The sequence below is a fragment of the Chrysemys picta genome, chromosome 10, assembly GCF_011386835.1.
Source record: "Chrysemys picta bellii isolate R12L10 chromosome 10, ASM1138683v2, whole genome shotgun sequence".
In the NCBI taxonomy this organism is placed as follows: domain Eukaryota; kingdom Metazoa; phylum Chordata; order Testudines; family Emydidae; genus Chrysemys; species Chrysemys picta.
In genome coordinates, this window is record NC_088800.1 from 81,684,805 (window position 1) to 81,699,352 (window position 14,548).

A 14,548-nucleotide genomic window follows, 5' to 3' on the forward strand; every position below is an offset into this window, starting at 1 on the left:
TAGAGAACTCTCAAACTGAGCTGGTCTTTCCCATGCTGCCTTATCTGCTACTAAAACACCTTTTAAAGCGGCACTGAAAGGGAGTGACTTACGCAGAATGTCTTTTGACACCTTGCTTGGCTTGAATGCCAACAACAGACTGGTGGGTTTCACTTTTGAGTTCTCTTGCACCCGCCTCGTGCAGTTAAGGTGACCAGATGTCTTGATTTTATAGGGACAATCCCCCCCCCCCCCCCCCCCCCACACACACACACACACACACACACACACACCCCATCCCGATTTTTCACATTTGCTGTCTGGTCATCCTACGTGCAGTAGCAGGTTGGGTGGAAGGAATACTTGTGTCCAGAACTCTCATTGGAATTTAAATAGAAACGGTCCAGGGCTTAGATTTATTTGCAGCTCCCTCTGACGAGCCTACACTTGGGCTGCAAAATCCCTAATGAAGCCTGGGTGTTTTGGCTTTTATCTTTGGGTTTCTGCATAGCTGGTTAAAACCTCTCCATACTCACCATCCTGGAGAGCATGCACCCGCGTGGCAAATCCAGTTGCCAGGTAGCCTTGCGTTTAAAATGTTCCTCAAAGAACAAGACTTTTAAAGCCTTGGCAGGTCTCTTGTGAATTTGCCTGGCTCAGGCACCGTAAGACGAGCAACGTAAGCCTTTTCCTAACGGCATCTCAAACACCCTTCTGCTTGGGGCCTGTGTCAACTGCAGCCAGTCCAGAAACCCATCCACCGGGGCTAAGTCTGGCCCTGTGTTGTGGCACCAATGGGTGACTGCTGGTGATTTATGTAGATGGCATTGCAGGGGTTGTGCTAATTTATTGCTGCTTTCCTGACGGAGGGGAGAGACTGAGAGGAGGAAAGAGAAGTTTAATTGTGGTGCCTGCTGTTCTTGGAGCCCACAACCTGGCTTTTCATGGGGCCTGGTCTCTCCTCCTTGCAGAGATGCTTGCAAAATGCTGCAGAGAGCTGCATCTATTCAGGCTAGTGGCTGGTTGGTTCCCTTTGAGAAGAGCTGTTTGTTTTTGCAACTCTGCAGCCTGCTTTTCAGGTCTGGCTTTTCCACACCTTCCTGACCGTAAAGCTTAGTGTGAAGGTGAGGGTTACTTAATATTTCTAAATATTAGAAATGACAATTTCCTAAATTACAATGTTGCATCCAGCACAGGAGAGTTGTATATTAGACCTTGTCTTGACAGATAAGTGGAATTGATCACAGATCATAGCTGAAAGGGGAAGTTGATAGTAACGACTAGAAATCAGAAGCTAGAAATTGTAGAAAATTGATAAGGAAAGCAAAGGGACACGCGCAGGGCCGGCTTTAAGCCGATTCAGCCGATTCGGCTGAATTGGGCCCCGTGCCTAAGAAGGCCCCGCAGCTGTCCACTCCTCCCCTCCCCTGAATGCTCCGCCCCCTGTTCCTCCCCCGCCCAGATGTTTGCGGGAAGTCTGAAAAGGGGCCCAGCAGCAACAGGTAAGGGGTGGGGGGGGGAGGCGCGAAGAGGGCTCCTAGGAGGCGCGGCGGGGCCCAGTCCGGCCCTGGCCGAGCGGCCCTGGCCCCGGCGGCTCTGGCTCCAGTCTGGCACAGGCCCCGGGGCACCAGCCCTGGCCGAGCGGCTCTTGCTCCGGCTCGGGCCCCGGGCCCCGGCCAAGCACCCCCAGCACGGCCCCACGGCTCCGTCCCCGGCCCCGGGGCGCCGGCCCGGCCCGGGCCCAAACACCTCAGGCCCTGGCCCCGGCGGCTCTGGCTCAGGCCCCGGGGCACCGGCCCTGGCCCCAGCCGAGCGGTGCCGGCCAAGCACCCCCGGCTCCGGCCCCACGGCTCCGGCCCCGGCCGAGCACCCCCGGCCTGGCTCGGGCCCTGGGGTGCTGGCCCGAGCGGCCCCAGCCCGAGCGGCCCCGGCGGCTCTGGATCGGGCCCAGGCCGAGCGAGTCCGGCCTGGCCCCGGCCCCAGCGGCTCCGGCCCGGCCCCAAACCCCGCGACTCCAGCCCGAGCGGGGCCTGCCGACGGCAAGCCCCGCCCCCAGGAATCGGGCCCCGCTCTTGCTAAGGCCGGCCCTGGACACACAAAGGCATCTATGGCCAGCAGAGAGAAGGACGATAAGGAGGAGTTTTTAAAGTATACTAGCAACAAAAAGAATACTAACAAAGGTATTGGTCAATTACTAGATGGAAATGGTAGAATCATCAATAGTGTAGGAAAAGGCAGAAGTGTTGAATAAATATTTCTGTTCTGTACTAGGGTGGGGTTGGGGAACAACGTAGTCATACCATATAACACTCTTTCCTTTTGGTGCTGCTAGTACCTCCGGAGGACGTTAAACAGCAGCTACTAAAGTTAGACCTATTTAAATCACCAGGTCCAGATAACTTTCATCCAAGAGTTTTAAAAGAGCTGGCTGAGGAGTCATTGGACTGTGAATTTTGGGTTTTGTTTTTAATAAGTTTTTGGAAAACGGGAAGTTCCAGGAGACTGGAAGAAAGCTAATTTTGTGCCAATATTTAAAAAGTGTAAACAGGATGATCCTGATAATTCTAGGCCTGACAGTTTGACATAGATCCTGGGCAAGATAATGGAGTGGCTGATATGGGACTCTATTAACTTAAGGCAGGTAACTAATTCCAATCAATGTGGATTGATGGGGAATAGCTCCCGTCAACCAAGCTTGTGAAAAAGGAATCCCGTTTGGTTGATAAAGGCAGTAGTGTTGCTGTAATATACTTAGACTTCTGTAAGGCATTTGACTTGGCGTCACATGACATTTTGATGAAAGAATGATATAAAATTAACATGGCACACGTTAACTGGATTTAAAACCTAGCTAACGGCTAGGTGTCAATGTCACTGTAAATGGGGAGTGATCATGTGGTTGTGTTTCTAGTCGGGTCCTGCAGGCGTTGTGCTTGCTGGGTCCTACCCTGTTTAACACCTTTATCAATGACCTGGAAGAAAGCAACATAAAATCATCACCAAAGTTCCCAAATGACCCCAAAGTTGGGGGAGCGATAAATGAAGAGGACAAGAAACTGAAACAGAGCAATCTGGATGGCTTGGTAAGCTGAGTGCAAGCAAACAATATGTATTTTAATATGGCCAAAGTTGTACATCAAAGGACAAAGAAGGCAGGCCGTGCTTACAGGATGGTGGCGGGGACTCTCTTCTGGGAAGCAGTGACTCTGCAAAAGACTTGGGGTCATGGTGGATAATCAAATGAACATGAACTCTGTGACGCTGGCGGAAAGGGCTAATGCAGTCCTTGGATCCATAAACTGAGGAATTGTGAGTAGGGCTAGAGCGGTTATTTTATCTCTTTTTGGCACTGGTGCGACCACTGTGGGAAGACTGTGTCCAGATCTAGGGTCCACAATGAATGATGTTGATAAATTGGAGCGGATTCAGAGTAGAGCCATGAAAAATGATTCAAGGACTAGAAAAACCTGCCTTATAGTGACAGACTCAAGGAGCTCAATCTATTTAGCTTAACAAAGAGAAGGTTAAAGGGTGAATTGATTAGTCTATATCTACATGGGGAACAAATATTTAATAGTGGGCTCTTCCATCTAGCAGAGAAAGATCTAACCTGCTCCAATGGTTGGAAGTTGAAGCTAGACAAATTCAGACTGGAAATCAGGTGTAAAATTTTAACAGTGAGTAATTTAATCTTTGGAGCAACTCACCAAGGGTTGTGGTGGATTCTCCATCATTGACCATTTTAAAATCAAGATAGGATGTCTTTTCTGAGATCTGCTCTAGGAATTATTTTGGGGAAGTTCTGTGACCTGTGTCCTACTGGAGGTGGGACTAGATAACCATGCTGATCCTTTCTGGCATTATAATCTGTGAATCTGATGCTACGTGCAACCTCCTAAATTGTACCAAGCTGCTGACAGAGCTGGTAGCTGTTCTAGGAGCCCGTCTGCCATGTGGGGCACCCACTAATGCACGACTGACTCTTGGGAGTGATGGCTGGTGTGGGTTAGAGCCTGGCTGTCAGGTAGGCATTATACGCTTTGCTTGACTCTGGCTCTTCCAGTGCAAGGCGACCCTGGCCTCCCCCGTGGGCACAAGGTGTGAATGAGGCCGCGCTGAGATGTCAGGAGCAGCGATGCAGTGACAAGTGTTATGCCCTCTCGTGACCAGCCGCCTGCCAGTCTGAGGCATCTCTGCCAGGGGAGTGGACTCCTTCCAATTCCAGTGCAAGGCTGTGATCTCCAGGCCTGGGTGGAATGAGCGTGGGATCTTGCGACGCTGTTCTGGGTATTTACGGGAACGAAATGGCTGGGCCGCAGTCGCTGTTCCCAAAATCCACGTGCCTACAGCTGTGCTGCCCATGGTTCTATTGCATCACCGAGCCAACGCACCTTGTATCAAACTCCCACGGAGCCAGGGGACGAAACCTATCAGACTTGCTTGATTTTGTCCGTGCTTGAGTGTAGGACGCTGCGACAACGGGCCAGGGCTGTAATCCCCCCAGGAATGGGATGTTTACCGTACTTGGGCTGTACTGGCCTGGCCGGGTACTCGGGGTTCCGGTCTGGCTCTGGCTACTTGTCGCTGGGAGCTTTGTAGAGCTGATCCCAGATGGAGCATGTTTATACTATTGCAAATCAACCTAAGCTGCAGTGCTCGGACTAGCTCCTTGTGCAGGACTCTCCTGTGGGCAGGAGGCAGAGGTCCTTGTTGGGGAACCAGGCACTTAGCATTCTGGGGTCGTTTGCAGTGCATACCCAGGGGGGTCTGGCTCTCCAGCAGTTCATGAGCGAGAAGAGGGTGGCAGGGAGGAGGAATGTGGGCTGAGCCCACTAACTTACCTAGAGCACTTTGCCTTGCAGCAGGCTTAGGCTTCCAGCCAGGGAACTTCCTGATTCTGGGCGTCTGTATTCCATCCGTGACAGCTGCTTGGATGAGTCGGAAGGGCTCGGTGTGACAGGTTAAGGGAATGGGAAGTGTTCGAGCTCTGTGCCACTAAACATTTACTTTTAAGAATCCAAGTTGCTCCTCCTTGCTCTCTGGGCTGCTAATCCGCTTTGAAACCCACACACAAAACTGAGTTGAGTGGGGGAATCTGAACGCCGCCCCCCCCCTCCCTCTAGCCCATGTCTTGGGGCTACTTTCCTTCCCCTCGCCCTTCAGTGAAGCAGTGGGAATTGCAGGGCTGTTTCCTCTCACGGAGTGGTTAATTACTAGGTATTGGCAGCTTATTGAAAAACAGTTACCCTGACTTTCCAGCTGCAGCCAGCCTCATTAAAGCCTCTGTCTTCTCCGACATGGGGAGGTGGAGTTACTACAGCCCCTTCCCTCGCTGTAGTGTGCGTCTGCACCACGGCACTAGTGCACAGTAGCCGTGCTGCTGGTTCACCTGTAGTGTAGACACGGCTGGAGTCTCTTAATCCTTGGGACTCAGCAGGTTACTATCACAGTGACCCGGGGTTCTGCATACAAGCACCTAACCAGTACGTATGGCACGGCCAAGAGCGTGCGCTCCTGCCATCCTCTAGTGTCTGTTTTTGAGCCTTGTGGGAGCCGGAGGGGGACATGCCGCTGGTTCCGGGAGCTGTGCGGAATGGAGCGGGCTTGGTGTCCCTGGCAGGAGCTCAAGGGCCAGATTAAAACATCTCACGGGCTGGATGCAATCCGCGGGCCGCAGTTTGCCCACTCCTGATCTCGGGTGTTTTGCTGCAGCCTGGCCTTGTAGAAGTGTTTTTCAGTCTTGTCCTGCAATGGGCAGAGGCAGCACTGATGGGGCTGAGTTGTGTGGTCCTGCTATCACATGGGCTAATGTCTCCCAGGACCATAGCTGATCCTAGCTCCCTAGTGGTAGGATTTGAACCCAGACCTGCCAGCCCAGGCTGGTCCTGTGCCACTAATCTCTCTTAATCTGCCTTCCTGCGACTGCAGTAGTATGGCTCCGGCAGGTAGACTGCGGCTTGGTCTCTGCAGCAGGAAAGCTGGAAGAATGAACCCATGGGAAAGTTCGGGGTCCTAGAGAGCATGAGCGCTAATGCCATTGTGTGCGCCCAAAGGAGCAAAGCTAATTGCAGACATACCCAGCCTATCGGATTCCCCATCTCGGGATTTTAATTGGGCAATGAAACGAGTTTATGAAAGTGACTTAAATTCATCATGTCACCCTCTTTCCTCCCCATGCTCCTGCTGCATTGCGGACGCAGCGGCTGCCGCTTTATGGAATCAGGACAATAGCATGCGAGTGCAGATGGTCCAGGGAACGAAGCCAAACGCGGCCTCTGACTCCAGCCTGCCCCTTCCCTTTGGTCAACTTCAAAGCGGGAGGGTCAAGTCCCCTCCATCCTTGTATAAACCCACATCAGACTAACTGAGCCGAATCTCGTCTGGAGAAAGTGTCTCTGGTGAAGATCTGACCGAATCTGCCTCCAAGCATTGGGGATATTTACACTTGAAATTCTGTGTTGTACTAAGCCTCTGCAATACCTTAGGCATAGCATGTTCCTCTTCAAGGGGAACGGCTTTCCCATGTCAGCTGTACCCCAGGTTCTGTGTCCTGGTGTTCAGTCAAGAGTTAATCTGTACCCACCCCCAAACTTCTAGGGGAACCTCATGGCAAAGGAGGCACTCCTGGCCCTTGAGCGAGGAAGGAGCCCGGAGCCCAGATCCTCCAGCCGCTGCGTCCCCATTTCGGATGCGCTGGATTTTTCTGCTCACGTTCCGTTTCCTTGTGTTTTCAGAAGTTCTTTTTGTTTTTCTGGGACAGGAAACGAGCGCTGGAGAGTTGCTGAATAAGCATAGCGTGGAGTCTGGAGTTAGAAGAGGTGGTTGCTCCGAGCAACGGGCAAGCAGGCAGCTGGTTGCCTGGTGACCCTCTAGTGAGGGATTCCAGAGAATACAGCTCTGGGAGGCCACGGTAAACCAAAAAGAAAGGAAGGGAGGCACCAGGAGAAGCAAGGGACTCCTTACAGGGCGCTTTGCTCCTATGGAGAGAGGGGAATTGCCAAGGAGAGACATTCAAGCTGCTCTCAGCTAAAGCCTGCAAGAAATGCCCCTGGAAACAAGTGACAGACAGTCATGGGGTCTCTGAAAGGGACACCTTAATTCAGATTGAGAGGGCAGCAAATTCTCTGGGATTAAACTTTAAGTCTCTGATGGCAGTTTGGCTACTCGATAGCTCTCTCCCAGGACAGAGCGATTGCTCGTGTCTTGGTGATCCTCTGGGAACCATGTTATGGGCTGCTATTCCCGTTAGCCCTTTAGAGAGACGGCAACATTTGGTAATAAATCCTGGAGTGTCCCTGCTGCAAACTGTAGGCTTGCTCTATTAGCATAGTACTCTTTGTAATGGCTCCTGTAGGTACTGATCTGTTTGTATCTCTGGCCCAATTGAAAACGGGACCTCGTTGTGCTGGGCGCTGCACATATATAGTGAGTGCCTGCCCCAAAGAGCTCACAGTCTAAATACCCAAGACCGACTTCTACAGGCTCATTGCAGTGAATGGAATAGCAGTCTTGTTTCTGGCTACTTAGTCAATAGCTTCTTTAATCTCACAATTGAGGAAGAAGGCTGTACTGGGGTGTGTGTGTGTATGTGTGTATGTGTATATGTGTGTATATATGTATATATGTATATATATGTATATATGTATATATAATCTCTTTAAGGATAAAATAAATCCTCTTCAAGGATAAAATAAATAAAAACCTGACCTGGTTTAGAGGGGAAGAAGGGAAAGTTTATAGCAATGAATATAAATCAGAAGTAAGGAATTGTAGAAAATTGATAAGGGAAGCAAAGGGACACAAGGAGAAATCTATGGCCAGCAGAGTTAAGGACAATAAGGAGGAATTTTAAAAGTATATTGGGAACAAAAAAGAATCCTAACTATGGTATTTGTCAATTACTAGATGAAAATGATAGAATTAGCAATTATGTAGAAAAGGCAGAAGTGTTTTAATAAATATTTCTGTTCTGTTTTTCCCCAAACACAGATGATGTAGTCCTATAATATAACACTTTCCTTTCCACTAGTATCTCTTGAGGATGTTAAACAGCAGCTATGAAAATTAGATATTTTAAAATCATCAGGTCTAAATAACTTGCATCCATGAGATTTAAAAGAGCTGGCCGAGGAGCTTGCAGGATCATTAATGACTTTCAGTAAGTGTTGGAACTTGGGGAAAACTGGAAGAAAGCTAAAGTTGTCAGTATTTAAAAAGGGTAAATGGTATGATCCAGGTAATTATAGGTGTGACAGTCTGACATCAAACCTGAGCAAGATAATGGAGTGGCTGATATGGAACTCAATAAAGAATTAGAGGAAAATATAACAATTAACAGGAGTTTACAGAAAATACATTGTTACATTAGCTTGATGATCTATATATATATTTTTCTATTACAAGTTTGGTTGATAAAGGTAACACTGTAATCTACTTCTGTAAGGCATTTGACCTGGTACTGCATGACATTTTGATTAAAAACGAAAATGATGTAAAATTAACATGGCACATTTTAAATGGGTTAAAAGCTGGCTGATAAGTCTCAAAATCTAACTCTAAATGGGGACTCATCATTAAGAGGTTGTTTCTAGTGGGGTTCTGCGGGCATTGGCACTTGACCCTACGCTATTTAACACTTATCAGTGATCTGAAAGAAAACCTCAAACTTTCAGTGATGATTTTCAGATGACACCAAAATTGGTGGAATGGTAAAGAAGGAAGAGGCCAGACTGCTGATAGTCATCTGGATTGCTTGTTAAGATGGGCACAAACAAACAATATGCATTTAAATAGGGCTAAATGTGTACATCTAGGAACAAAGAATGTAGGTCGTGCTTACAGGATGTGGACGGGGGGCTCTGTTCTGGGAAGCAGTGACTGAAAGATTTGGGGGTCGTGGTGGATAATCAGCTGAACGGGAGCTCCCAGTGCGACGCTGGGGCAAAAAGGGGCCAGTGCGATTCTTGGATGTGTAAACGGGAATCTCGAGTCGGAGAAGAGGTTATTTTACCTCTGTATTGGGCACTGGCGCAGCTGCGGCTGGAATCCTGTGTCCAGTTTTGTTGCCTGCAATTCAAGACTGATGCTGATGCATTGTTCAGAGAAGAGCTGTGGGCATGATTAACGGGTTAGAAAGCATGTCTTACGGTGATAGCCTCAAGGAGTTCGGTCTGGTTAGCTTAACAAAGAGAAGGTTAAGGGGTGACTTGATGGGGAGGAAAATATTTGCCAATGGGCTTGTCAGTCTAGCCGAGAAAGGTATAACGTGCTCCAATGGCGGGAAGTTGAAGCTAGACAAATACAGCCTGGAAATAAGATGTAAATTTTTAATGACGGGTAATTAACCATTGGAATGAATTTTCCAGCGGTCACATTCTCAATGCAACTTTCTCTATCCCTAAGCCACTTGCAGTGCTCCTGGGAGATCCATTGTGAGCAATGGGACAGTCTCCCCGAGAGACTCCGCCTTAGCCTACCTGAGGCAGGGGTCGACTTATCCAAACTCACCCCAGTGAGTGGGCGGGTCTGTGACTGTCTGACAGCTGGCACTTTGTTGGCAGTGCGGGTAAGGACTGAATGGACCTAAAGGCTGAAATACTCACTTGTCCAGAGAGCTGGTCCGTCTAGAGGCATACCAGGGCAGCATGGCCTATCTGGCATTGCTTCCAGTCCTGGTGCCTGCTCTGGGGCTAGCCAACTCTGGTCTCCCGAGTTGCCAGCTGGGTGGATTTTACTAGCAAGTTGGATGTTGCAAGAATAAACACTTGAGGATGGCGAATGCAGCGCTGTGGGCCCATGAGCTGATCTCCACCCTATTACCCTCTCGCAAGGTGCAGAGACAGAGCCGGGTGGGTCCTCCCTGGCAGACTGATGACAAACCTGTGTCTGCGGAGGCATCTGCCTCAACCCCATCCCACCTGGATATGTACAGTTCCCCAGCACGCTGGCTTTTGAGCTAGTGAGCCCTCTAAGGAGTGCTCGTTGAGTTCCAGGTGCCTGTCGTCCCCAGGGATGTTAAAGGAGCTTCCTCCCTTCGCTGCAGCGAGACAAATTAAGGTACTGTTCTAGCAGGTGCAGATCCCGGAGGAGAAGGGCAGAGCGCTTGTGCTGGCTGCTGTGAAGCAGTGGGGCTGAGGGTGCAGGACGCAAACAGTCGTGCACTTCTACAGTCAGACTCGTGTGTGAACTCAACCTCTGCAGATGGCTGTCTGTGGAAAGCAGAGCTCTCCAGTGCAGACCTTGGCGGTCCTCCTGCTCTGGAGAGGGGCCCCTGGGAAGGCTGCAGGCCTTGACGTGAGCAGCCTCTCTATAGATCAGGGCTGGGGAAACCAGCTCTGCCTTATGCAAATGAAGAACAGCCCTGGGGTGCCTGGCAAGCTGCCAGAACAGCTGCTGGCTGGGCCAGGGTGCGGGGTGTCTGGGGCATGACAGTGCTGTCTAGACTCACCCTGCCCAGACCAACTCGGAGCATGAACCCCTGTCCTTGGGCAGCCCTAGTCTGCCTGTCTGCAGCAGGCAAACATGCTCCCTGGTGGGGTGGGGTGGGGGGGGACAGCCCCTGCCCCGCCTAGCCATGACCAGGACAGTGGGGTGGAACTGCCACCTTGCCAGACTGCATCAGCTGTTGTCTGCAGACCTTGATCTGTGGTTGCCCCAAGAACCCGCTCCTGCCAGCCTGACTCCCTGCAGAAGGCTGGGTCTGCTGTGTGCTCACAGAGCCAAAATGGACGCCACAGGCCGTCAGCTGCGGTGTGGGACTTTGCTTGAGCCGGTCTAACCAGGGGACTTTGTGCGTAGGGCTCAGGAATTGCTGCATTCTAATCCTGCCGAAAGAATGACCACCTTTGGCTTCATTGCTGTGTCATGGCTAAACAGGCAGGGTGCGGGGGGCCTCGCGTCCCACCCACATGCTCTTACTGCAGCCACTCTGTGCTCTCCCCACCCCACCCCCCGACATGCAGTTAGAAACCTCTATGTAGGTGTTTGGGCTCTGGCTACAGTCTGAGCTCTGGGGCCCTCCCATCTTGTGGGGTCCCAGAGCCTGGGCTCCAGCCTGACCCCAAACATCACCACCACTGTTAAACAGCCCCTGCGAGCCTGAGCCAGTCGGCACGGGCCAGCTGCAGATGTCTAATTGCAGTGTAGACAGACCCTAGAGTTCTTTCTGAGCATCCTGGACCGAGGCATTGGAGTGGATCAGCTGTGGGAGCTGGTGTGTTGCTTTCACAAGTCTAACCCTGTCCTGTATTGCTCTACACAACCCAGGTGTGGAAAGCACAGGTAGTTCCTAAACCCCTCTCCCCCCACCCCACCCCAAGTACATCCGCTGCTGGGGATAGTGGAATAACCAGTCCCTCTCCTGCTGCCCGTTGAGCTCCCAAACACAAGGGTTGCTGGGACCTGTCTTCCGGTGGGTGCCACCCTTGGTGTGTGTTGTGCAGTCCAGCTGCGCTGGGCTGAGGCAGGAGTAGGTGTGCCTAGACCGGGCAGGCAGACGATGGTGTGAAACTCTCTGGAGGTGTCTGAGGACCACATAAACCTTGATGCCTCATTCAGGTGCTTTGGGGGAGGTTGACTTCTTGCTGAGCAGTCCGGCAGAATGCCTGGCTGCAGAATGGCAATGCCAGGCTTTTAAAATCTCTTGGCGAGGTACCAGCGTAGGTGCGTGGATACCTGGGTGGCAAGCAAGATGCCACCAAAATGGACATAGCTGGGTCTTAAGTGTTTAGTCCCCAGTTCTTAGCCTTGGTCTTACTTGCTGGTGTGCTAAAAGGCAGAGTTCCCCAGGTGCTGGCAGAGTTGGTTTTGGAGTGGCGGGCAGGGGGGTCAGTTCAGGGCTGTCTCTGTCCCCTCGTTGCCTCCTTGACTCTCCGCCCATGCCAGATATGGCGCTCCAGGAGTGGAGTTCACTGGCTTGCACAAGGAGACTGCTGCCGTCACACAGATACACTTTTTGCCTGGACAGGTACGTTGCTGCTTCCGGTTCTCGTCACCTCGCGTCTCCCTTCAGGCAGGTGCCGGTGCCTCTCGGGGGAGAGTAACCCATGTCCCGCTGTCACCAGGGTGCAGCAGCCCATCCTCTGACCTAGCCAGACTCCTGGTCATTCTCTGGCAAGGAAGGTGGCAGGCTAATGTCTCCAACCCCCGTGGACGACTCCTGGCCTGCTGATCCCCCTACTGGGGCCTCCTGTCTTATTAAAAACCTCTGCCCCTTTCTGATAGCTCTGCTGGGCAGGGCCTGGGAAGACTTCTTAGCAACTGCTTGGGGGGGGTGGGTACGGCCAACAGGCCAGGAAGTGGATGCCATTGGGATGGTGGGTAAAGGTACCTGCACCCCAATGTCCTGATTGAGATGCACGGGCTGGTGTGGCCAAGTCCAGCCTGCTCACTGCCGCAGCAGGGGCCTTGTTTCGGAGGGGGGAGACTTTAATCGCAATCCTGTGACATCCTTTGTTTCCTTCCGCGTCGGTCTCTCTCCCAGGGTCGGCTGCTGTCCTTGCTGGATGACAACACCCTGCACCTGTGGGACATCGACCAGAAGGATGGCTATTCGCGCTTGGAGGAGACCCGCAGCTTCATCCTCCCGGGCCGACCAGGATTCGACAGCACGAAGTACTCACGTCTGCCTTCCTCTTTCCCGCTGGTCTGGGGAGTTCAGGCTTAACTGTAGCAGGGGCTGCTCCTGGGCTCTGCTGGGTACCGAGAGCTCCTAGGATTTAATTGTGCATTGCCCTGATTCGCTGACCCGGCAATCCATCCGGGCCCAGCCATGGCTCTTCCCCTGATTCGCTGACCCGGCATTCCATCCGGGCCCAGCCATGGCTCAGATAGGGCCTGTCCGGAGGTGGTGCTTAGGGCCGGCGCAGGACCCAGGCTGCTTTGTGCAGCTCCGCCCCCAGCGTTGCCAGACCTGGGTCCTGTTCACAGTGGCAATTACGGCCCCTTGCCGCTGGCTGTGCTGCGGAGTCAGCGCAGTTCTGAGGGAGCTGGGCTGTGTTCTGCTTTGTGCATCATCCAAACGCCCTCTTCTCCCCCCCCTAAAAACCCCTCCTAGGGAGTACCAGCACCAGCGCCCCCTTTTAACCTCACATGCATTGGGGAGACCACGGGCCTGCCAGTCTTGCTGGTGGTGATGTGCGAATCAGAAAGAGCTTGGCATGGGCCTCGCAGATCCTAGGTTGCGTTTGCAGAGCCAGTAACTCACCAGCTGCAGGGCAGACTGAGCCAGCTTACCCCAGGAGTAACATGAGGCAGTAGCCACTGACTGGGCCTTGCTCGTTTTGGGACATGAGGCAGGTGTTAGAGCCACTGTTCACCACAGAGCCCCGCTTTAAAGCGCTCGTTACAGGGCTTGGAACGCCAGCCGTGAAATCTTTAATGGCTCTGCCTTGGGAGGCTGTCCAAGCAGCCCAGATTTCAGCGTAAAAGGTCTTGGGCTATTTGAACTGAATCGAAATTCCAGTCTGTGCCCTGTACGTGCCACTCCGTGGAAACAGCCAAAGGGTATTTAAAAGGCTGAACACCCCCCCCCCCCCCCCCAGTTTAATTTTATCCATCTGGTTCAATCACTTTGCCCAAGATGCAGTTTCATTCCTACTCCCCTCTGGGAATCTCTCTCCTGGCTCTGTGGTTTCCAAAGCTGTCCCTTTTGTACCCAGCTGTACGGTTTGCCTATCAATCAGTTACCATGGGAATGGTTGCACTGGTGGAGAAAATAGACAGCCTGCTAGGCCGAGATTAGCGTAGGCTCTGCAGACACCTTGGCTTATAAATGGGGAAAGGAAGCATGGATGAGTAACTGACAGGGCAATGAATTGATGTCTGAGTTTCAGCTCTTGCTGGCCTCTGCACGTTCTTGTCTTTACATTTAAACAAAACCCCTCCCGAACGAGCAGCAAGGATCGCAGCAGAGCTCTTGCGAAAGGTCTGCCAGAGTTTATCCTCAAGTCTCTGTGCTGGGGGGAAATTTGGCTCCAGTGTTGCCAGATGCAAACGTTTTATTCTTTTTAAAAATGTTCTAAATCTGCTTGGCCTCTTTTTACTTACAAGGGTGGGGAATGACCAAACGAGCCTAATTCTCAAGGGATGGGATGGATCTTTTTGGCCAATCATCAGTATAAACCAAACATGGTTTGAGTTCATTTTAAGGACTCTTCCGCCTGCAGATCTTGCTCTTCGGTTCTGAATGTAGCCCAAATAAACTCTGTTAAACTTGGTACTAACTCTTCTAGGGAGGTAGCACTCGTTAAATGGACGCTGTCGGGAGTTAAATTTTGCAGCGCCTACTGTTGATGGATATGCTTCTGCGATCTTTTTGGAAAGATAATGGAAGCCATTTTCCCAAACTTCAGCAAGCCTCGAGTTGCTGCACAGCCCGTGATAACCCGAGTAGAATTCATTAGCCCATTTGTTTCTGGGCACTAAATGAAGAAGAGCAAAAATTGAAGGGTAAAATTTCAAACAATGTTGACATTTTTTAATTTCGAAAATTAGAACGCCAGCAAAGAAAGATGTTTTCTTAAAACCACCTGGTGCCAGGACTCCCGACGCCTTTCGGCCTGATTTTCAG

At 51.5% G+C, this 14,548-nt stretch overlaps 1 protein-coding gene across 1 annotated transcript in view; it reads left to right on the forward strand.

Moving 5' to 3' along the window:
* The window catches only part of LLGL1 (LLGL scribble cell polarity complex component 1), a 63,309-nt gene that overhangs the window by 24,799 nt on the left and 23,962 nt on the right, over positions 1–14,548 (forward strand). Inside the window, exons 3-4 of the mRNA XM_065560205.1 lie at positions 11,863–11,944; positions 12,461–12,591. Coding sequence (XP_065416277.1) covers positions 11,863–11,944; positions 12,461–12,591 — 213 coding nt within the window. The remainder of the gene's footprint in view (positions 1–11,862; positions 11,945–12,460; positions 12,592–14,548) is intronic.